General features: G+C 36.7%; 1 protein-coding gene across 2 annotated transcripts in view; it reads right to left on the bottom strand.

Annotated features, from left to right (window-relative positions):
• The window catches only part of LOC106883078 (probable cysteine desulfurase), a 40598-nt gene extending 21114 nt beyond the window's left edge, over positions 1-19484 (bottom strand). Inside the window, exons 1-7 of one of the 2 annotated variants that reach the window (XM_014933959.2) lie at positions 19383-19484; positions 14579-14618; positions 6240-6363; positions 5490-5520; positions 3794-3910; positions 1849-1981; positions 134-199 (exon numbers count right to left, since the gene is read on the bottom strand). In XM_014933959.2, the coding sequence (XP_014789445.1) occupies positions 134-199; positions 1849-1981; positions 3794-3910; positions 5490-5520; positions 6240-6363; positions 14579-14593 (486 nt within the window). In that variant the 5' untranslated portion in view covers positions 14594-14618; positions 19383-19484. Of the gene's footprint in view, positions 1-133; positions 200-1848; positions 1982-3793; positions 3911-5489; positions 5521-6239; positions 6364-14578; positions 14619-17152; positions 17254-19382 lie in introns of those variants that run through there. The other variant, XM_014933958.2, reaches the window with a different exon arrangement.
• Between the last annotated feature and the right edge of the window lie 6190 nt (positions 19485-25674).

Here is a 25674-nt window from a genome sequence, read left to right as displayed (position 1 = left end):
TTTATATTCTTTAGACATCAGGAGGTCTTGATATAATAGCAAAACATTTATCTGTAAATTTAAAAATTCATTTGCAGGTAGCAAATAGAAGATAAGAAAAACATGTAAATTTAAATACAGAAAGGATACTCACTGTCACACCCAGTTCCTTCCATGGTAACATATTAGAATAGTGCTCATAGGGACTAATGATAACTACCTGTAATGATAAATGTATTTCAGTCACTGAAATAAAACATGGGTGTAGATATGGCAGTGTGATTGGATATTTTGTTTCGCTGCCAGCATCTCAAAAAGTTTATCAAAAATTTTAAAATTTGGCACATTAATTTAGTTTCCCAAGTTGAATTGCTGGAGTTATTTCACTTTTTCCAGAAAAACGCTTTTAAAAGTTATAAAGGTTTAAAGTTTCATCATTTTCACCTAGTCAGGAAAACAGGATTTGGAAGCTGCTATTTTGAGTGTGACTGCGCATTTTGTCATCAACATCCTGAAAACAGCACAGGTTAATATTTGTATTCTACACGTAGACAATAAGTAAATGTCTTTTGTAGTTTGAAGCATTCAAGATGCATTTAATGTGATAGCTCATAGGATTTATCCAAAAACGTTATTTAGCTGTTATTTTTAGCACGTCTCACAACCACCTCAATGACAAAAAGAAAAGCGTAAATATGTCTTTTGTGGTTTTAAGCATTCTATATGCATTTAATGTGATAGCACAAACTTAAAATTTATCCAAAAACATTTAGCTGTTATTTTTAGCACCAACTTGAAATGGTTGATGATGCAAGTCCTCTGCACATTTCTTTAACACAGCTGTTATAATTAACAGCTGTGCAATGGTTCCTCCCAGTTCTTCAACACAAAACCAGACTGAAGTCAATTCCTTAATCCATGTGTAAAGGAAAAGCACTAGAGTCCCAAGAAGAAGGGTGTCTTCACTCACTAGCACACTCCATGCATTCTTATTTCTTTACTGCCCACAAGGGGCTACACACAGAGAGGACAAACAAAGATAGACAAACGGATTAAGTTGATTATATCTACCCCAGTTCATAACTGGTACTTATTTAATCGACCCCGAAAGAATGAAAAGCAAAGTTGACCTCGGTGGAATTTGAACTCAGAACGTAGCGGCAGACGAAATACCGCTAAGCATTTCGCCCGGCATGCTAACATTTCTGCCAGCACTCCATGCATTCTTGGCGTGAGCATCACCAATATACATTCCCATCATGTCTTCTTGTACTCATAAGGAAATTTTTTTTCCTCTTATATAATTTTCTTTCCAGTATAACAGCCTCTTGTAGCTACAACACAGCATCCTCTGTTCAGTGTCTCCATCATAGACATAGGGTTATCTGAGTTTGCTGCCATAATCGAATAGATCAGTAAAATTTCCAGGTGGACAAAACAGTAGAACACAGCCTCAACAAGTGGTTTCAATAGGTTTGTCAACACGTACTTTCTTGCAGACAAAAGCGTTCTCATGTTTCACTTGTTACTATGGAAGCAGGCATGAATGTGTCTATGGCTTACACTTGGCTAAAATTACCCAAAATTTTGAAATTGCTAATAACTCTTTATTGATTTATAACGAAAATGATTTTCATGGCACTAGCCTATAAAAGTGAATATGAAATCAATTCGAACAAAGATTGATGCTGGCAGACAAACAGAAAAGATCTATGTGGATAAGAGCAATTATTTTAAGTCAAATTTACCATCAAACATTATTTTAGCAAATAGCCATTAGAAATTCATCTTGAACAGCCATAATTGTACAGCTGTAATAGTTATGAGTTACCTCCCTATGAACCTGATAAGTAATGAGAAGTCACTTACAGTTTTATCAAGAGAAGTTGAATTCTTTAAGTTCAAACCACCAATCAATTTATGGATAGCTCCTGTGCAACCATTTCCAGTAAATATTACAACATCATCATTGGAAGCATTAACACATTCCTTGATTATATTTCTGTTAAAATAGACATATTTTGAAGATAAATATTCAGGATATTTTTTTTTTTATTGCATTTTCAGTCAAAAAGGCAGTAATTTTTCTGTTTTAATTTCATTTTTGCAAATAAGCTAGAAACTAACTATCAAATTTACATAAAATCTGAAACAGCATCACTAATATAAGTAGCTAGCTCTAAAATCTCTAGAGATATATACAAGTAGCAACAATACCAGACGGTAATGTTTTTGTCACTATAACATGGCTGTTCTATACAGAATTATGTTACTACATTTTAACCTTAGGAAAAAATCTTTTTGAGCTGGTTAACAACACACAATCTGTGTCACAATATACCAGACAGGTTGTGTGTCGTTAACCAGCTGGAAAAGATGTTTTCCTGAGATTAAAATGTTGTAATAGTTTTGTATAGAACAGCCAGATTATAGTGGCAAAAAATGTTACCATCACTAATATATTTTAAAACTTATTACAATTATTTTGTGTTTTTTTTAGACAATTAACATCTTCAGAAATTAAAACATTTATATTATCTCTTAAACAGTTTTATCTCTTATCATTGCTAGGTATCTTATTACTGGCTAACTATCTAGTACAACAAAGGACTCAAACTAAAAAACCTTTTTATCCTGATGTGTATATAAGAGAAAAATGTATTATAAACAGTACTCTAACACACTACAATAAGTTGGAGAAGTTGAGAGGACAGAGAGCAGTATATAAATTGAGCTATGAAAGCTTGAAAAACACAGAATAAAACACCAAAAAATACCTGGAAATTGAACATGAAAGAGTTATAAAAAAGATGGAGTACATAAGCACATCAGGAGTAGCATTGGCAAATTTCAGGAATTTGAAGGATTCAGTGTCCTGATACTTAACAGCAGATGTTCATAGTTAATTTTCATATTTCAACTACTCTGAGTATAGAAAAAAAAATTTCTAATAATCATGGGTGCTACATTGCCTTTTTGATTTTATATACATGTCTGCAAGTGGGAGAGATATTGAATTTAAAAAGGTGACCAAAGTTGTTTATTGGAAAGATTATGGATAATCTTGTGGGTTTCTATCAAGTCAGTTGCTAGACATCAACAGTTTAGTATATCAATGCCCAGCAAATATAAAAAAAATATTCAAGATATGGCAAATGACCAACAGGATATTAGTGTGGTTTCACATCTCTAGACGGCTTCTGGCAGATCTATATTTGAGACAAGATAGGGGTTCCAGATAGGAGATGCAAATTGTAAAGAGTGGCCAAAAGTAGCTTTAAAGCTGGTAAGTGGCTGACAAAGGTATTACTGAGCAATGTTAAGACACCTTTGACTTGAGGTAGCTTTTACAGTGGTGGCTTTTGTTTTTTATATTTCTGGTAATGTTAATATAAACAGTTTCACCCTAGTGGTCACAGCTACGAAATTTCAGCATTTAGATATATTCACAAGTACACATGTTTTGACCAAAGATTGGTCCAGGCCATACAATGGGTTTCTTGTAGTTTCAACTAAGTCAACTTACAAGACACTGGTCAGCTTGGACTTACAGCAGAAAACACTTAACCAAGGTGCTAAGCAGTGGGATTGAACCCAAGTTAGCAGTGAACTGAACTTCTAAACCAGCATGGAATATGGATGTTTTATCAAAGCTAATATGGTAAAATACTCGAGTATTTTTTTTTTTTTTTTTTTGTGGTATCACATGTCACAGGAGTATTGACTAAATTATTTCATTGTGTATTTATTGATTGAGTTGTGCTTTGAAATCTTAGTTCATATAATAAAACCCTCACATTGAAGTGATACTAACCTAGCATCATCCCTGAAGCAGGAAGTCTGTCGAGAATTAATACTTGTTGTTGTGTGAGTGTTACCATAAAATGGCATCACATACTTTCGAATATAATCTTCAATGAACGAAAGGCACCTGTGAGAAGGAAAATAAAGAAAATTGAACACATCAATGAAGCAATTATACCTTTATCATGCATATGCATACAAACATTAATAGGTAAAGACACCTACGTCTATATTAACTGAGGTTTTATATATAATTACATCAAGGATATCAAATCCTCTTAAAGGAATGTTACAATCCTAGTACCCTGGTTATATCCAGTGCTTCAGTGAGAAACTATTGATGTTAGTTTCATAATGGTGGATATGTGTATATAAATATTCTTGTCTGAGAAAAAGAAATACCCAATTTACGATTTTTAGTATGAAAATTTAAATTAATTTAATTCCTCAAATTAAATTAAATGGGTAGGGTAACAGCTGTGGGCATAAAAAATTTTAATGTTATACTGAATGGAATTTGTTCAGATAAATTGATGTTTTTATATTAATTTCTCCATTTTGTTTTTCTCATACGAGCGAGAGCACACACCAATTTTTACAATAGATAGTTTTAAACATAATATCATAGTACCAACTCACTAAATTCAAATTGTTGTGTTCTGTAGCAAAAACGGCCAAACAACACAAACAGGATTCTGAAACAGGTTGATGACATCAGCAAGTAATGAACCCATTCAAGTCAGATACACACATTAAGAATTTATTTTGTGTCACTAGCTAGCTTGACCAGTAGGAAAAACAGAAAAACAGAACGAACTCATTAGAATCCCAATAGTATTGACTAACATTCATCCTCCAAAATTGCTTGCCTAAATGCCGAAATTATAAACGGTATATATGATGATGATCATCATATCTAATGTCTCTAAGGTTCACTTTTCCATGCTGAATTGAGTCTGAAGGAATTTGTAAAGGCAAGTTTTCTATACCTGATGCCTTTCCTGTTTCCAACCTTCACCTATTTCCAAATAAGGTATTTCCCCATGATCAGACAGGTTTTCAGAGTAGATTGGAAATGAAGTACACTGCATGTATGATAGTGACACTCATTTACAACTATCAAATGATATAAAGGAGACAGTAATACACACACATGTAGGTGTCTGGTGATGTTTAAATTATAATTTAAAAAGGAAAGACCCCGCTTTTGTCATGAAAAGCCAAAGGATTGTACCTAGGAAATGCCCCTACGACACACAAGTCCAGGCAGGGTTGTTTATTGAAGACCAACAGTTACCCATGCATACCAGCCTCTCCTATCCATGTCACCAATGTTGTCCAATGGAAAGGCAAAGGCCAATACAGCTTGGCACCAGTGACAGAATAATTCATTTCTTCAGCTGAGATAACTGGAGCAACATTAAATAAAGTGTCTTGCTTAAGAACACAACAGCCCAGTCCAGGAATTGAACTCACTACCTCATGATTGTGAGCTCAATGTCAAAGCACTGGGCCATGCACCTTCACAAATCAATTACTTGATATCAGTTCAATTTTGATTTTGCGAGAAAGAAAGTTTACAAGTTTCTGAACATAAGAAAGGTTCTTCTGAATAACTAGATTAAAATAATGTTAATAATGGCTTGTCCATGTAGTATTTACATCTTTAAGAATTGCAAAGTGTTCAAAACTTATTCAAAACTTACCGACCAGAGGCTGTAAAATCACAGTAAACAACTGAAAAAGAAAATGTTTTGCCAGTTAAATAAATATAAAATATATAGAAACAAAAAGAGCAAAGAAACACACAAGAAATAGCAAGATATTTAAATGTAAAAAAAAAGAACTACAGGTTGTTTTGCAATCATGTGGTTTTGGGTTCAGTCACACTATTTAGCACATGTTGCCCCAGGACAACAAATGCCTTGTGAATAAATTTGGTTGAAAGAACCTGTGGGGAAGCTGCGAATGCACGAATGCGTGTGCCCATGTGTGCTGCGTTTGTCCCCACCCACTCAATAACTAGTGTTGGTTTGTTTAAATTTCTGTAATTTAGCATTTAAAAAAAAATTGAACAAAATTTATAAGTGACTATGTGGTAAGTAGTTTGCTTACCAACCACATCATTCTGGGTTCAGTCCCACTGTGTGGCACCTTGGGCAAGTGTCTTCTACTATAGCCGCAGGCCGACCAAAGCCTTGTAAGTGTATTTGATAGACGGAAACTGAAAGAAGCCCGTCGTATGTGTGTGTGTCCCAACATCGCTTGACAACCGATGGTGATGTGTTTACATCCCCCATAACTTAACGGTTCGACAAGAGAGACCGATAGAATAAGTACTAGGCTTACAAAGAATAAGTCCTGGGATCGATTTGCTCGACTAAAGGCAGTGCTCCAGCATGGCCGTAGTCAAATGACTGAAACAAGTAAAAGAGTAAAGAGAACAGTATCCTTACTTTTCACTGGTCCATAGGGGCCTTGAAATGTCAGATCTTTCCCAATAATACTGTCGTGGATATATTTGAACAAGAGAACATCCATGTATTTTCCTGTATATTTCCCTTCCACCGGAAGAAAGAACTAGAAATAAAGAAAACAGTTTATGAACATTCATATTACAAGTCTAAAACTGAATTAAGATTTATGCGAGCATAGAAAAGTGGACATTACATGATAATAATAATAATAATGGTTTCAATTTTTGCCACAAGGGCAGCTTTTTGGGGAGAACGGGATGAGTCGATTACATTGAGCCCAGTATTCAACTGGTTCTTAATTTATTAACCCCGAAAGGATGACAGGCAAAGTCAACCTTGACAGAATTTGAATTCAGAACGTAGCGATGGATGTAGTACTGCTAAGCATTCCATTCAGTGTGCAAACAATTCAACTAGCTTACTGCCTTACATGATAATAATAATGAAATTACTGTGTATGGTGCTCTGGTGTGCTACAACTCATCAAAGGTGTATGTACAGAAGGTAGAATTATGTACAAAAGTCAGGAAAGTGAACAGTGTATGAGTCATGATATACATGTGTGCATGCATATGGAAGTGGGGATATTGGGTATTGTGTTGGCAAATTTCAAGAAGCATGAAGGTTTGAAAGGATGCAATGGCTCGGCAACTAACAAATGACGCAGGTAGTTTGTTTCATACTTCAGGAACTCTTAGTGTGAAAAAAATATTTCTGAAAGTCATGGAAGCTGTGCTGTTTTCTAACTTTGTAGGCATGTCCTTGTGTGTTAGACACATGGAGCACAAAAAAAATGTCCAAGGTGGCTGTTGGCACAAAGATTAATTTTCTGAGAGTTTACTAAGTCAGTTGCCAGATGTTGGAGTTTCAATGTATCTATGCCCCGGGAAGCAATGCCTATGAAGAAGATACTAAACATTCATTATAAGAACCAACCCGAAACAAAAGAGCTACTGGCCCTCTAACTGGACAGTGGGCCTTTCTGAAATAGGTGCTCATAAAATTTTATATTATAATTGGTTACTATGATTTCTTCATTTATAATACTTGCAGGCCATTTTTAGTACATTAATATCTGGACTTCTGTGGTTTAGGTTTATGCAGTTATGAAAAGTTTGAAATCTGGTGAATTTTACAATGATTATAGTTACGTTTTTTTTTTTTTTAAATCAATCACTTTTGTATGTTTTAGGTTGTAAATTATAAAATTACTAGTATTATTCTAGAGCATGTTAGAAATCAGCCATTTGTAAAAGTGTCCATGCTTGTCCTGAATCAACTCAATTTCCTAACAAATGTGTACCAAAATTTATATAGATTTCCAGAATAATGCATGAAGGAAGGTTGTGGGTCCCTGGGTGCAATATTTATACATTTCATAAGGAATGGTAATCAACTAAACAGAGTGGTGATGCTTTGAGATGGAGAAACTGTTACCATGAATACACAATATTCCAATTTTTGGCTTTAACAAAATTTTCATTACATAAACAATTGTCTTTTTTATGTTGAAATCTAAAAGCTTGTTATAAATTAAGCAATTTATGTTAAACAAGAGAGAGAAAGGTGGGGAGGGAGAGAGAGAGAGAGGTGGGGAGGGAGAGAGAGAGAGAGGTGGGGAGGGAGAAAGAGAGAGAGGTGGGGAGGGAGAAAGAGAGGTCGGGAGGAAGAGAGAGAGATTCCAAATAAAGGGCAGAAAGATATCGAAACTATAGCTTAGTACGCACCCAGGAAAGTTTGAAAGAAAGAAAGAAAGAACTAAAAGTCTGAAAACGTGCATAGACATTTTGGTCACCATTATGAAAATGCTTTGGAAGGGCAACAAAGGGTAAAGTTTAATGAAAAAAGAAAAGGGTTTCTGCATATTAGCCATGTGTAATGACTGATAAGTGCTAGTCATAACTTTTCAATTTAATATTTCAGCCAAAACATGAATCAAATGGAATTATTCCATTCTCCTTTCTACCAAAATTTTACAAAGACTCCTTTGAAGTTAAATGACAGTATCCACTCTAATTTGAATCAGTTGTCAAGTTTGGGGAAGAATCTCATTTGAGATCAGGAGTAAAATCATACAGAATACCTTGAAGACTCAGAACTATGAAACTACTAACATCAAAATATCTCGTGGCTACAGACTGTGCTTTTGAACCATCACCACTGTTTAATAATTCTTGCACCAATCTGGTTTACAGGTTGCAATAACCATAGGAAACATGAATGAGGAAGTCTATATTGCAGCATCCAGATTCTCCCCAGATAAAGACAGGATGGTCGCGGTTGGAATGCCTTTTGTCATAGTTCTGCTCAATCAGCAATAACCTGAGACCAAGCAAAAGCAATAACTCAGAAAAGATGAAAGTCTAAATCAGGAATGGGAAGCTTTTTGCAATAAATGGTTGCACATGACATTCATTATCCGGTAAGCAGCACTACAAAAAATCCAAGGTGATTTTTCAGTAAGCATGAGAGTCCAGCAGGCTGTAGGTCGCCCCCAAGTTGGTCTAAAAGAAGTATAGGTTGAAGGTTTAATTCAAAGTCATCTGTTGATGGGAAACTCCATACTAAACCAGCTGTCAATTTTGCAAATATTATTTGTTTCTGATACATAAACAAAATTACCATTTATGTTAAACCACATTCAAATTATTTAAAAGGTCATGAGGGCAACATCTACAGAGACCTAAAACTGATATTTACAAAGGTTAGCTAAATTTAATCACATGTAAGTGCTGCGATATTCAGGAAGCAAGGTCTAGCACCAAATTACTTGCCCCTATTTTGTTTTGAAACTTATTAATCACAAGGAAGCCAGTTTATCAGACTTGTGTCAGACTTTAGCTCTGAACCAGTCTGACAGTTAATATATTCAATGCATGGAGCATTAAAATCCAATTAGAAATAATTATCTTAAAAGAAAACGAACATGATATAAGTCAATGAGTGATTACTTCAATTTTTTGCAGCAAATACAGAAAACTCCTGGCATTCCAACAATGGGGCATATAAGCACTTGCTTAATATGCTAGAAATGGCAGTCAAATATCTCAAATCAATTCCTCTAAAAAATACCCTAACATATGCTATACTTGAAATAAAGTCAGGATGACCATAATTTGGATGTCTGATCAAAGCCGACATGGAATAAACCAAAACAATTTTGAGCATTTTTAATTAAGCTTTGCAATACACTCCACATTAAATAATTTAATGCCAACTTTTTTTCTGTGGTCAACAACTGAATTATATTCTAAAATGTTTTCTTGTATCCAGGAAATATGCAATCTTTTGTAAATCTTAGACTGGCATTAGGCATCATTTTTATGTCCATTTGGGCAGGTCTTACAGCATCTTATTACATAAAAGGTGGCTAGCTGACAGAGTTGGACAGAATGTCTTGTAATGAGCCAGAAGAAATGCCACATCATAAGTTCAAATGCCTCCAAGGTTGATTTTGCCTTTCATCCTTTTGGGACTGAAAAAATATCAGCTCGGCAATGAGGTTGATACAGTTGGCTTCCCCCTCCCCTCAATACACTGTTCAGCTGTCTTTCAAAACCAGCATAAGCACATATTTGGTTGAATTCATGACAACCATTGAAACACAACTCGCAAGCTGCTGGCTTCATGCACGTGAAATTTTTATCAGTCAAACTGGGAGAGATGCCATATAGACAGTAAGGCAAACCTTAGTCTTCAAATCAAAATCAGATATATTCAAGTTGTTTTAAACAATCAAAAGTCATTCCAATGCATATATCTGGATTTGAAGTAAGTGCTTCGCATATGCATATCATCATAATTTACTGACTATTCACATCATTTACTGCAATTCTTCGTCTTCCTCTCTCGTCAAAATTTTAACACCTATTACACATGCTCTATACACCATTCCTTTCAACTTCAGTTACATTTTTTATTCTCACCAGCATGCTAACAAAGCCTCATGATAGCAAAGGGGACTGGGCAGCAGCCAGTCCAGAGGTCGAAGTGGGCTGCACCCGTCTACCTTGGTTGCTATGGCATTGTGGTAGATCCGGCCACCCCCATTAATGGGGACAAAACTCAGAATTAAAACACTGGATGAAGATGCTACTCATTTCCCAGCACTTCTTTCATGCACATCTCCATCTAGTCATCATTGCTAAGTTTAATTTCATTCAAAAATTTTCCTCGGGTTACAATCTGTTTTTGTAAACTTCCATCTTCAGAAGTTGACACAGAAGGAAGTTAAAAGACAGTGAAAAGTTAGAAGAAACAAATGTGAGAATTTGACATGGAAAGAAGAAATAGAATTTAATGTGGAATAATAAAGAAATAGAAGAATTTGACATGGAAGGGAAATATGAAACAGCTAAGTCAACAAATGAAAAGAAGTAATGAAACTATAGTTAGGTTAGTATTAGCATATTTAAGTTTTAGCTAAAAATAATTCTGTGATGAAGAAAACTAATATTTTTTCTACCCACTCTCACAAACAAATAGGTTGAGAGGTTTGTGCTAAATTAGTTTGTCAACCAGATATATGTAACCTCAAGAAAAACAGTTAGCAATCTTTTATTATAATTGTTGAGAGTCACCAATTCTGCTCAACTCCAGCAGTGCATTTCTTAAAATTAAAGTAGGTTTTAAATTTTCAAATAAAATGCTTTAAAAAAATTTGTAACAAATCCCTGAGAAATAATATTTAAACATTAGTTTTGTCACTTGTATACAAATGTTCAGATTCCACTGCTAGACTACAGTTATGATTACGAACCAATGTCACCCCTAATCTGACACTTACTGACCCAATTTTCAGCTTACATCTTCAACCTTCAATACAGCAATGTTTGTGTAATGACCCTAATTCCCAGATGATGTTGGTTTTTGTATATTTTCCTTTAAACTCAGTTTCACCCCAGACAGTAAAGTAGGGCGAAATTGTTTTTGAGAACAGAAAGAATATTTTTGCAGAATGAGGTTACTTAAAATCTGTTGAACTCAAACTAAGTGGTTAAGCCCTGACATTTGATGGAATATTTCTTGCATTATAATTTTTGAGGTATTAATATTCTATATCTCATCTGTCTGTCTTGTTTCAGTCATTCATTGGACTGTGGCCATGCTGAGGCACCACCTTGAAAGATCAGTCAAATCAACTACAATACTTATATTTTAAAGTCTGGTACTTATTTCTGTTGGCCTCTTTTGCCAAAGTAAGCTAAAGGGATGTAAACAAACTAACACCTGTTGTCACAGAGAGGGAACACACACACACACACACACGCAATGCACTTCTGCACAATTTCCATTTACCAAATTAAGGCAGCGAGCTGGCAGATATGTTAGCACACCGGGCAAAATGCTTAGCAGTATTTCATCTGTCTTTACATTCTGACTTCAAATTCTGCTGAGGTCAACTTTGCCTTTCATCCTTTCGGGGTTGATAAATTAAGTACTAGTTGCATACTGGGGATCAATCCAATTGACTGCCCCCCACCCCAAAAATTTCAGGCCTTGTACCTAGACTTGAAAAGAATTTCCATTTACCAAATTTATTCACAAGGTAACGGTCAGATGAATGCTATAGAAGCCACTTGCCAAAAGTGCTGCACTGTAGGATTGAACATGACACGTGGTTACAACACGAGTTTAACTAAACTGTTCCTGCACCATTATTTATATGCAGAAATAATGACAGATTAACAGGATTGTTAAAATATCAAATAAAATACTTGACACTATTTAGATGAAATTTGAGAACTTAGTCAAAAGTAAAGTTACTTTCTTGACCATATCCGATATAAAAAGCTCCCAGCAAAAGTTATCACCTTTAGATCCTATTCATTTAACAATGAAGATGGTGTTGATGAATGTGGGCAATACCACTGACCAAGAAGTAGCTACCAAGGTCAACCAGCACAAGATGGAAATGAACCAATTCACATACTTGATGGTGTTGTAAAACTGGAGATAGACAGCAGGACTGGAAAGCTGGAGGTCGCATTGCAATATATGCATTCTACCTGGGCTGCCTCAAACAACAGAACCAATGAGAAATTTCATCTATATTACTCCATCTTTTTGCCTACTGAAATCAATGCCAGTATCTGGCAGAATTTGAACTCGGAATATAAAGAGACGAAATACCACTAAGCATTTCACCCGGCGTGCTAACGTTTCTGCCAGCTCATCGCCTTACAACCTGACGAAGGCTGGAGGGTAAAACCTTGTGTCAACAACAAACAAGATGAGGATAAAATCCGACAAAATGTAAATAATGTAAATAACATTTTCATTTGCTTTCATGTGTGTTGCAAGTGAAAAAAATAGCACAAGAACCACTTCTCTAGCCCCTAGAAATCCTTTCACTCAACAGTATATTCTGTAGCAACCTCTATTCTTTTAAACTAGTAATATGTATACCATCTTCACCCAGCTCCATCTGCCAAATTAAGGAAATGACAGCAACATCAAAAAGAGTTCCAAATTACAGTGACCTTTAGCAAGTACATTCTCTCTACATTTCTGAAATTAAATAACACAAGAATGAAGTGTGTGAAAGTAAATTCCTTGAGTTTCAATCTTACGAGAGACAGCTTTGGTAGTGGTGGTTTAATTCTAAGTCAGCCCCGTTTCAACAGAACAGTCATCAATACTCTTCAACCCATAAAACTGTTCTTTCTCCACCAACTATATTACTCAATGTCCCCCTTTTTTTTTTTTTTTTTTTTTTCAAAATGAGAGTAATTGAAGGATATTTGACTGCTCTTTCTACAAGGTAGAGCCATCAAATAAGGGTATCGCAAGGGTAATGATTGGTTACAACATGAACGTGGTAATAAATACATCAATTATCAATGGCCAGTTCACACAAAAGTACACTTCAACGAAATAAAATATATCTGTCTCACAGCTAAATGCATTGACCTTTGCCCTTTTAAAACAAAGCAAAAATATGAGAGATTTTATAGAATAGGAAATAATCATCTAATAAGCAGGAAACTATATTTCAATATACCCTTTAGCATTTAAATTTATACCTTAAAAGATAGTTTTCAAATATTGTACTATCATACCACAAGGGTTCACCCTCTTTTAATGTCCATCTTTGATACTAGCATGGGTTGGACAATTTAACAGGATCCAAAGGGGTTGAGAACTGCACCATTCTCCTTTGATTTGGCATGGTATCTATGGATATATACCTTTCCTAATGCCATCCACTGTACAGAGTGTACTCAGATTTTTTTTTGTTTTTTTGTGGCACCAGCACCAGTGAGGTACTCATATAGCTCATAATTCTTCAGTTCAACATCTGCTACAGAGGTGAATATTTAGTGAAATATCCAAATGTCTCACTGAAGGTAGCTTTAGTAAATATTGCATAGCTGAGGTCCAGGCTTCTCAATTGCTTAAACCACAAAGTTATAGCATCCACTACTTGTTAAATTGTTGCACATTCAGTAATTAGATATCTTGCTTAGATGAACTATAAATGTACTGCCTTGGATCATATATTGCTACACACTATATATACCCTGGTATCAAAGTGCCCTTTGAAGGAATTTTATACTATTTTCTTGATATATAGACTGACCACTTCACTCCTATGCTTCTGGTTGATTCATATCTTTGTTGTCTCTGTCAATAGACTGCAGCCATGAAGGTCATTCATTTACAACATTCATGTGACATCAAGACAAGGGGATCAAACATATATGCACACATGAATGAATGATAGGCTTTACTGCAGTTTCCAATCAAATCCATTCACAAGGCTTTGGTTGATCTAGATCTATAGAAGGCACTTGCACAAGGTGCCATGCAGTAGGACTGAACCTGAAACCATGTGACTGGGTGACAAACTTCTTACCGCACAGACATGTTTGTGTTTATTAAAGATATAATGAAGCCATGAACCTTTCAGAGTTTCTTCAGTGTTACATATCTATTACTACATAATGGAATCTACCCTTCCATTTTCAGGATGTTAGGGGACAATTTACTACTTCAGAAAAGTCAGGCGAGATTCCTTGGGGAGAAAGATTTGAATAGGAATAGGGAGCTCGCAACTAAATATACTAGCATCAATGTACGTTTACAAGTATTGGTGAAAAAGTAAAAACAGTCAACATGCATCTGATTAAGCACAATTTTGAGTCTAATTATAATTAAAAGGTTTGTTACATAATATTATAGAAATTTCTTTAAAACATAGAAATACTTTAAAAATAGCATGCAATTTTCTGGAACTTAAAATCTCTTAAATTTAACAGATACAAAAAATAGTTGTAAGAATAAAAGTCATTTTAAAATAAAAGATCAAGCTTTACCTTTGCATTGGCCATTATTAGTCTGTTTCTGAATTGGTTACTGAAAGAGAATGGAACAAAAGGAATTTTAATGGAAGGAAATGAAAAACAAATTATTACAATACAAGAATTGATAAGGTCGCTAGCTAGCAGAAACGTTAGCACACTTGACGAACTGTTTAGCAGTATTTCATCTGTCTTTACGTTCTGAGTTCAAATTCTACCGAGGTCAACTTTGCCTTTTATCATTGATAAATTAATTACCAATCGCATTCTGGGGTCGATCTAATCGACTGGCCCCCTCCCAAAAAATTTTGGGCCTTGTGCCTAGAGTAGAAACAAATAGAAGAATTGATAATTTCTTAACTCTGAGAGATGCTCTTGTTTCACATACCAACATTTCTATGCAAACATATATAAAATATTCTGTAAATCTTAACATGGATATATTGCAGAAAGTCAGAAAGCATCTCAAAGACATATATCAAAAAGCATGTAATTATATCAGCTGCGGTGGAGTAGGTAAATCTAAATTTCTGTGTCTGAGCATCATCAAGTATACATTAACAGTTGCATGCTTAGATAACAATTCAGCCTCTACTTATATAGAAAAGCAGTGATTAACAAATGACTGGTGTTGCAAATAGCTGGCAAGCTGGGTAAATAGTGGCAGAAGTAATTTGAAGTCAGAATAGTGCTCTCTATATCTTAATGTGATATACAGTAGAAAGCCGGAAAACTGAGGTATTCATATTGGTTTCAAATTTTGGCAAAAGATTAGCAATTTCAGGGATTAGGGGCTAGTCAATTACATCAACTTCAGTGTTTGACTGGTACTTACTTTATTGACCCCGAAAGGGATGAAAGGCAAATTCGACTTCAGTGGAATTTGAACTCAGAACGTAAAGACTGACAAAATGTCACTAAGAATATTTGCCTGGCATGCTAGCGATTCCGCCAGTTTGCTGCCTCAACTGTGGCATTCATATTAAGAAAACCTCTCGGACATGATTTGTCAATCATTGTTTTTCTATATTAGTAGAGGCTAAATTTGTCTAGTGGATACTTGTCACTGATGATGCTCAAAGACGCATAAATCTTGATTTAGCAATTCCCCCACCACTGCTGGACACTTCATCTGCAGCTGATATATTGCCATGCTTTTTAGTACTATGCCTTCATATGAGATGCTTTCTCAAGATGAATATCACAATTTTCTGACTTTCTATAGCATTCCCATTTTAAGGAAAATATACAGGATGCTATTTTGAACTAATATTGCTTCTGCTGCAAATAAAGAATATAAATGAAAATGTAAAAAAGCAGTTAAAACAAGAAAAAGTTGGTTTTAAAACCCATGTCATCTCCCTTAGATGACCACTTTTTAGCCATTGACCTATATCAGCATTCAAGAGGCGATTGCTAATTACAGTTTTCTGCAAATGTGGTCAGGTGTGGTCCTAGGAATTTTTTGAAGAGAAGGTACAACGTCAGGAGGAAATACAATTCTCAGAGAAAAAGGTATGATAACATTATTTAGAAGGGTGCTCTTCTTTTCTTGAGGGGGACATGTGAGATGTGTTTTGCACAAGAACACAACGCACCATCCGGTCCAGGAACTGAAACTACAATCTCGCGATCGCAACACCCTCACCACTAGGTTATGCGCCCTCTTCCATATATGTGTGTACGCACGTATACGTGTTTGTATATATAAAACTTTACTTGTTTCAGCCAAAGCCTGCAGCCATAGTGAGGCATTGACACACACACTAGCGTAGCTAGGGTGGAGATGAGGACGGCACTTTTGGGTCTTCTGTAGGCAATGTTTTTTTTGTGGGGTCAGGGGGTGGCAAACGGAAGGGCCGCCCTGGCGGCACACACACATATACACATGCTATATATTCCAGGACGACGTACTCTGCACTACCTGAGAAAATACGATCCATGGCACGGGACAAGTTTCCTTTTTTTCTTATTTCGCCGAATGCCAGTTGCCAAAGAGGTGAAATGGAAAAATTGCTTAAATATCAAAACATCTTATTTGTTCTAGCTTTTGGCATACCAAGTTGAAGTGTGCGTGTGCGTGCGTGAGCGTGTGTGCGTGCGTGCGTGCGTGCGTGCGTAAACGAAAAGTATGTAGGAAAAAAAACAATTAGTTTTACACATTCCAAATGAATAAAAATGTTTTTCCACATAAATAAACTAACGACTATTGAAATCTTATGGAAAATTATGTTCACTTTAAATTTTCAGTGTATTTAAAACTTATTTGAATTATTCACTCACAAATAATGTGTGCATGCACATACACACCCATTTTATGTAATGTATGTCCGTATATGCTTGCACGTACAGAGATGGATATCTTCAGAAGGTGTGAATATCATTGATCTTTTTTGATTTTTTTTTTATGGAAGTCGGAGGCTGACGCAAGTCTATGTAGCAACGAATCTATTTTTGATTTAGCGTGAAAATCTAAAATTTTAGCAAAAATTTAAAAAAGCAAAATTAATCAAAAAGAAAATGATCGCAAGTACGAAGAAAAGAACGTTTACGACAGATCCATCGAAAGAGAAAATTCTATCAACTTACGTTGTTAAATGCAAAGGCGCTTTTAGTAGCGCTCCGAAGTAGAAAAGAACTATCCTAAACAACTTGTGGTCCTGTCAAAAGATAAAATGCTAATGGACAAGAGAGATGGGAGAGAAAGACTATAGAAGTTGAGTTTCTACAGAAGCAGCAGCTATTTCGCAAAGATGTATGTATGTATGTATGTATGTATGTATAAGGCAAGGGGAACTTGTAGAAGAAAACACATGACGAACAAATGTCAATGCCGGTGTTACAGAACAAACAAAAACATAAGTATGTCTGAAAGTGGTGGGTGAGATGGTAGCATTTACACACGCATATGCATTTTTGCGCGCGAGCGAATTAGACCGACCACACACACACACACACACACACAGTTTCAGTCAAACTGCTACCATGCTGGGACACTACCTAGAGGGGTTTTAGTCGGACAAATTGACCCAAGTAGTTTTTTTTTTTTTTAGTCTAGTAATTCTATCGTTTTGTTTTGCCAAGCCCGAACGTAAACAAATCAGCAACGATTGCCAAGCGGTGTAGGGAAGGCAACTACATACACATGCATATAAAGATATACGTGTACATACAACGGGGTTCCAATTTTCGTTCGCTAAGTTCACTTACAAGTCATTGGTCAATCCGAAACTATTGTAGGAGACATGAGCACTACTACAGAGATACCAAATAGCACTACAAGGGACTGAACACGAAACTACATGGCTGCAAAACGAGCTTCTGTATAACAAGTCGAGGTGAATCTCCGTCATTTGACGATGAGGATTCAGTTATTAGATCAAATGAATTACCCTAAGTGGCTGAATATTCCACTGATATTTGTATCCCTAACAGAATTCTCAGACAGAATCAGAATGACTCAGTGTGTTAGAAATCTAATTGTTGAATTGCGAGTACAATCAAACTACCTGGGTATTACAGTTTCGCCCACCCTATTTTACAATATATAGGGTGACCCGACATATAAAGAAACCGATATTTGTTCAAGACGTCTCAGAGTTGGACCGAACCCGGGACCACATGGTTGAAAAGTGAAGCTCATTAGACGGCCCTGTGGCATCTAAGTTTTTAAAGCGAGCGGCCATCCAAGTACTAGGTTCGACGTTGCTTAACTTTCGTAATCGGGTGAGGGAGGGACCAAGGAAGGCCGATACCTTTTGTAGTTGACTCTAAAAAATTTACTCTTCAGAGCAGCTCTTACACCATTGGCTTCCACTCGGCACGCAGCTCTAACCTCAATTGGCAAACCAACTAAACCAAATTTACTCTAGCGGACGAGTCAAACTCTCGTTAAGAATTCATTAAGAGTGTGTCACCCTATGCATGCAAAGACAGGAATTCCGGTGGACTACGTAGAAGAAATCCAATTTGTTAATGGTCAAGTTTCAACCTGTTAAAATAAGATATCCAGGAACGTTGTTGCGAGAGATGTTTTACCTCTGCAATCTTTGTTATATTCCAATCGTTTTGCTCAGTTTTGCAGAGTCAGAGACGAAAGTGTGCCTCTGGTTTCTTCTGTCAAGTAGCATCATTTTTCAATTTTACAAAAATGATTTTTAGGACATCTTAGAATTTGTATAAAAATGTTAAAAACAGGTTTTCGACTGAAATGGGATATAAATGTATTTCGTTTACAATTGCAATTTAAGCTTTTCTAAACAAAACAAAAAAGATTAACGAAAGAATTTCACATTTCTAGAAAATGATGCAATAAAATACTAATTCTATTTCAAAATGGTTTAGAGATTGTTTGAAGTGCCGAGCATGTTCTTACAGGCTTATTTTTCCCGCCCCTCTCTAATTTATGTTTGGAAAACAAGGCGTAAAAAGTGATCTGTAAAAAGTAGCGTGAAGTTGGGTTTCTTCTCGAAGGAAAAAACAAAGCCTGGTTTGCAAAAAAAAAAAAAAAACCTACGTTTGCACCCCCTCAGTAGATTTTGTTCTCGAGCAAGTGTATGTGTATTCGTTCGAGATTCTTCAATAATGTCAAAAGTATCGCAAGATAAGTAATGACACTTAAAATTTTTTTACATAATATCACTGCAAATTCCTGCAACAAAAATAATTAAAACAAACTAACAGCTAAATGTACAACGAAAGTTATACAAATGGTCATAAAACATGATATTAAAGACAAACTGATATGTTTTCCACACAAAGAACAAAAAAGAAAAGAGCTTTATTCTACAGGACAGTAAAAACAATGCCGAGAACTCACCCAAAATGCAGGCTCTCAAACTTTGCGATAAGTTGTTTGAATATCGAACAATCTCAGACTGAATAAACGTTGACGAAGCAATCTCCGAATTTAAACCTGCGTCAGTCGTCACGTGATTCAATGTCATCGAAATAAAATTAGGAGAGACAAAAGGAAGAACCAATTTAATTCGACGTCACTGACTCGGTTTACGGAAGGAAACCGAGACTTGCTGAAGTCGCATAATCCGCCAGGTCATATCCAAACATGACCCTGTAGCAACACATGCAGATAATTATTCAGGCTAGGAAAACTCCCAACAATTTTTTTTTTTTTTTTTGATATAGCAAAGATACTTGTTGGATTTTAAAAAAGCAGCATGGCAATTTCAATGACATTATGGGTTGCTTGGTGGAGGCACAATGGCCCAGTGGTTAGGGCAGCGGACTCGCGGTCATAGGATCACGGTTTCGATTCCCAGGCCGGGCATTGTGAGTGTTTATTGAGCGAAAACACCTAAAGCTCCACGAGGCTCCGGCAGGGGTTGGTGACGAACCCTGCTGTACTCTTTCACCACAACTTTCTCTCACTCTTTCTTCCTGTTTCTGTTGTACCTGTAGTTCAAAGGGCCAGCCTTGTCACGCTGAATCTCCCCCGAGAACTATGTTAAGGGTACACGTGTCTGTGGAGTGCTCAGCCACTTGCACGTTAATTTCACGAGCAGGCTGTTCCGTTGATTGGATCAACTGGAACCCTCTGTCGATATGTACTCAGAAGCATATTGTAGCAGGTAACATGTTCTCCGAAGAAGCTACCTTCAACATGACACGAAATAATACTATAACGAGGAGCGAACACGCGGCCATGACACGCAAATGATATGTACTCATCGACACCAACTCTCAACCATCCTCAACAATATTAGAGTTTCCACACCATTGCTTTAAGACGGTTCTATGTGATAGACGACCGTCTTCCTACTTGGAAAGACAATAAAAACCGTCACTCCTCTTATTTACATTCCAACAACAACATTAAATAATACATCCGCAATTTGACATGAAGCAATGCCCGCTACCAAACCTTTCTTGAAAATCAGCCAGAAAAGCTTCCGCCACCCCCGCCTCAAAGGAAACGCAAAGAAAGTGCACTTCCTATCTCCTCAAGCCTTTCGCTCCTGTGGAACATGACTTTTCTCCCGTATTCTTTACTCTGGACTGTCTTTTCTACATTTCTTTAGCTGGGTCCCTGATTTTTCAGCTCTGCCTTTCTCATTTTACTGAATCGCGTCAAATAAATGGGAGGGCCTTCCTCTCCCAGGTCTTGTTTGTTTTGAAAGAACTTTAATGTCTCTGTAACTTATTTTCCCTCGGTACGGCTCTTGGCCCTACGCAAACCTATTTTTACCTCTGGCAAGAGGTGGTCCATAATAGTTTGGCCCCAATCCTTTGACCTGTTTAGCATGAGAGGCCTGCCAGTAGCTTGCGCTCCGCTGCACACTGTGAAAAGGCGTGGACCTTGTGATGGACTTTGTGTGGTGGACTTCCCATCAGACCACAACTTTGACTTCTTTATTTCAGACAATCAAACGGCAAAATTAATCTAAACTCAAATGACCGCTGGTCAAACAAAATTACGAACAAGTTACATCTAGAGCTTGAAGGAATTACTGCTGTTACCGATCTTTGAAATTACTTATACTAAAATTGTCAATAACCCAGATTTTAGAAGTTGGGTAAAATTATAACACTTCTAAAGTTAAGTAAATGTCAATGTGAAGTAACGAAAGAGTACCAAGATAGGCGAAAGCATAGTTTGTTGTCGCATATGCCTTCAGCTGCTGTTAGAGTCCTTGTCACTATATGAAAAATCACTCTGAAATACTCAGACATATACACAGTACATTAGATTACAAGTCTAATAACATCCTAAAAACAATATTTCTCCAGCTCTGCCTGAATAAACGTAAAAACACACAAAAATAATTGCAAACATCTGCCACCCCACTAGAACCAAATACTGTACCGGGTTACACACTACCGCCAAGTACAGATGAATTCTGTAACTAGTTCGTCTTGCTTGCCTTTGCTGTAGTCAGCATTAAAATTTCGGAAATCTACAGCACTTACCTAGCGTATCTAATTGTTTAGATCACCTGTGAACTAAACTCCCATACTTTGTATATATATAATATATATATATATATATATATATATATATATATATACATAGGTAAAAAAAAACAAAAAACAACATGAAATGAGATAAAAATGAACAAGGTGTATTTGGTTGATGCTCAGAAAAATTGGTTTGTATGCGTATGTGTGTGTGTGTGTGTACGTATATGGAAACAAATGTGTGTGTGTGTGTTGTATATTACATGATGAACGTTTAAACATATAGAACAAATAAAGCCATTAAAATTACAGGTAAGTTTCATACTACACTTACATCTAAACTCTAATAAGGTACAATTTCGTTTGCTTAAACTCTTGAGGCAAACAAAGCAAAATTGTCTAAGCATGAACAAAGACAACTTTATTTAGAACGATAAATGGTCAGAAAGTATGAGAAAAATATGAAGAAACGAAAGCAGTCGAAGAGCCATAACACACATCTTTCTTTACAGAGTTATGTCCCCGAGATCGTGCATTTTTTTTTTTTTCTTGCAATGACGGACATTTTAAGTAAACTTGTAAAGGGTTAGGTTTGTTTGTTAGACAAATGCATAATTTGTTAGATTCAATGCGTTGCCCGACATTAAGGTTGCGTTGGTTTGTATAAGGAAGTCTTTGTGCGTAATAGGTTTGTATGGTAATGTGTGTGAGTGTCGAATTTAGGGAATTCGTGACAGCTTGTTTGAGTAATAGTGTGTATCATATGACTAAGTAATAAACGTACGAAAGTAATTATTTCACGAGCTGTAAAGTTAACGACGGTCAACCAGACGATTGCTTGTTTGTGCAAAATTGATTCTACTAAGTGATATCTAGATTATATATAGGTGTGAAAATGTATTTAATTTTAGATACCGTCGGACAGTAAACGATGATGATAATGATTGGAGCACGTGGAGTATACAATAAGGCATGTGAATTTAATAAAAGCAACTAAATATGAAGCATCATGAAAATTGTTCAAACTGAAGTCCTTCTTGCAAACTTTATTCTTGCCAGTGAGGAGGTTTGCTTACATTTAGAGCGTTAAATGAGAAGCATGGAGAAATGATTTCAATACTGACCCAAGGTCTGGCTGAATCGTTACTACGAGTTGGTAGAATCGTTAGCACGCCGGGCGAAATACTAAACGGTATTTCGTCTGCCGTAACGTTCTGAGTTCAAATTTCGCCGAGGTCGACTTTGCCTTTCATCCTTTCGGGGTCGATAAATTAAGTACCAGTTGAGTACTGGGGTCGTTGTAATCGACTTAATCCCTTTGTCTGTCCTTGTTTGTCCCCTCTATGTTTAGCCCCTTGCTGGCAATAAAGAAATAAGAATCGTCACTACGCTGGCCAAAATGCTTAGTGTTATTTCTTCCAACTTTACGTTCTGAATTCAAATGTCGTCGAGGTCCACTTTGCCTTTCATCTTTTCGAGATCGATAAAATAAGCACCAGCTGAGTGCTGGTCACGATGTAAATGACTTGCCCTCTCCCCCGAAATTGCTGGCCTAGTGTCAAAATTTTAAACTAATATTAAACCAAGATGTTGACTTTTAACATGACTAAGAATAGAATAGGAGATATTTGATCTCGAGATCAACATTTCAAAAACTCAGCTGCTCTACCAGTCTCCTCACCCACCAAGATGTCATAAAGATCGAGAAAGCCTGAGCCAGTGAGAGTACACGGAGAGCCCTCTAAAGTACACTGAGGCCTTTACCTATCTCGGCGGTGCTGTAAGTAGTACCAACTCTTCTGACCTCGAAGTTCAGAGGCAAATACAGTCTGCCACAAAGGCTTTTGATTCGTTGAAGAAGCGTCTGTGGAGCTGCTATGACATAGTCTGCAACATGAAGATAAAGGTGTACTGTGCGGCAATGCACCCTTGCATGGCCCTCTACCTCAGGTACATCAAGGCCCTGCCGCGAGTCCGACTTCGACATCTGCCTTCCATCTTGTATAAAAGATGGCAGGATCGCATTTCTGATGTAGATGTCCTGCGCTGTGTAGGCGCAGTCAGTGTGGAGGCCCTCATTACCTCTTCATAGCTGCGTGGCACATTCGCAGGATGGAGGGCGGCAGGCACCCAAAGGAAGATTTCAACGCTGGACTGCGTCAGGACAGGCGGAGCTGTGATAGCCAGAGATTGCGTTACAGGGTTTATGCTGAAGAGACATATGAAGAACTCCGGCATCTCCTCAGATATCTTGGAGGAGATGGCCCTACACACGATGGATGACGCCTATCACTAAAGCTCGTGATCCCAGCCAATGAGGAGAAACAACAGAGAGAAGACAAAAGAGCACATGAGTGTTGCTTCTTCTCTGTCGTGTCAAGTAGCTTCACTTACAGCAGATGTCATCGCTGTTGCAGAACAAGAGCAGGACTTGTAGTTCACATGCAATCCTGTCAGAGATGATTTCTGAAGAAGACTAGTCAACGTCGAATTAACGACGAACAGCCGACGAAGACGATGTACACACAGACACATGCACATTAATTGTTAGAGCTCCATAAAACCTACGCACATCAACAGGTAATTACGCAAAAATGGTTAGGTACTTTAGCAAGCATGTTTACAGTTTGGCTCTTTACATTTAACTACCCACATTTTGGCTCATCATGTGACGGTTAAGTTCATCTAGCTTTATTCGGGCTGTCCATCCCATCACGTGACAGACCCGCCAAGCGCGTCACCATCAGCTACATAGTGGGAGGGAGTTTTCTCGCTATTTTCTTCAGTGAGGTAAGTTGTGTGGCTGAGTCCCAATCTTCGGCAGTGAACTCGTTTATTTTCACAGTTATCCTTCGACACGTACGTAGTTTCTGTCCTTCCAACAGAAGTTATGTCTCGTATTTGTTTTCCTTGTTCTTTCCAGCATACATCATTATTATGTACCGACTGCATGTTAAACCATTATGTGTATATTCTGACCGCTCCTCCAAGATGTATCTCTACAGCTTTACCGTGTTACGCTTTTTAACGGGTTGAATAAATCATCGCACTTAATCCTAGTTTCTTTGTTCTTCCTTTATCTGTACACGCAGCCTGGCTCAAACCAGCATTATTTATTGACTGCATGTTAAACAATTATGTATATATTCTGACCGTTCCTCTACAGCTTTACCGTGTTGAATAAATCGTCACACTAAATCCTGGTTTCATCGTTCTTCCTTTATCTGTACCCGCAGCTTGGCTCAATCCAGCATTATTTATTGACTGCATGTTAAACCATTGTGTATATATTCTGACCGTTCCTTCAAGGTGTATCTCTACAGCTTTACCGTGTTGAATAAATCGTCGCACTTAATCCTGGTTTCCTCGTCCTTCCTTTGTCTGCACACGCAGCCTGGCTCAAACCAGCATTATTAATCAACTTCAACCTTCATTTGAAATTTACATTGCATTCGCTCGTCATGTTACGTATATGCAATTTTACCTGTTTGACAACTTGCCTATTGAAAATTTTCCCTGAAGAAAGCAGGTTATATGATATGAAATTTATGAATACATCAATAAAATTCTGCCGAAGCAGCTATCATAAATTTTAAACACCATTTGCATTCTCTTTACATACGTGCGCGCGCACACAAAGAGAGAGAGAGAGGGGAAATTAAATGTTATAGTTACTCTATGACCGACCATAACATTTAACTTTCTAAAAAATATATATTATTGCTCTAATGCTTTTTCGGCTGTATGAACTACTGGCGATATATCAATATTATGCTAAAACTCAAAGTTTGTCTGTTTTCCTGCCCTTTGGTTAAGATGATAAAGATTACAAATAAAATAGAAACGGGGGCACCAGTATTTTCTTAATGAAACACTTTGAAATTTGGGACACTGGTAGAATGTGTCATATAAAACATCTTTTACTCTTAGTCTTCTTAACAAAAAAACCTACATCGCAAGTTATTCCATGTTAAAGTTGTCGTATTTCTGTAATTTCAACCAATCACTGACGTCTATTCAGCTGAATAGAGTTACTGCTGGGCGGTCATAAAAATGTTATTCCCTGTGACCTATTTCATCCGGTTTAATCGTAATTTATACGCATATATTGTTTATATAATAAATTACGCTGTGCGTATCTATGTGTGTAACAATTTTAGAGTTCGGATTCTAGAGTTAGGGTTAGTTTTAGGGTT

The sequence above is a fragment of the Octopus bimaculoides genome, chromosome 5, assembly GCF_001194135.2.
Source record: "Octopus bimaculoides isolate UCB-OBI-ISO-001 chromosome 5, ASM119413v2, whole genome shotgun sequence".
Taxonomy (NCBI): Eukaryota; Metazoa; Mollusca; class Cephalopoda; order Octopoda; family Octopodidae; genus Octopus; species Octopus bimaculoides.
The sequence above is the reverse complement of the archived record's forward strand: the minus strand, read 5'-3'. Positions and strand labels throughout refer to the sequence as shown.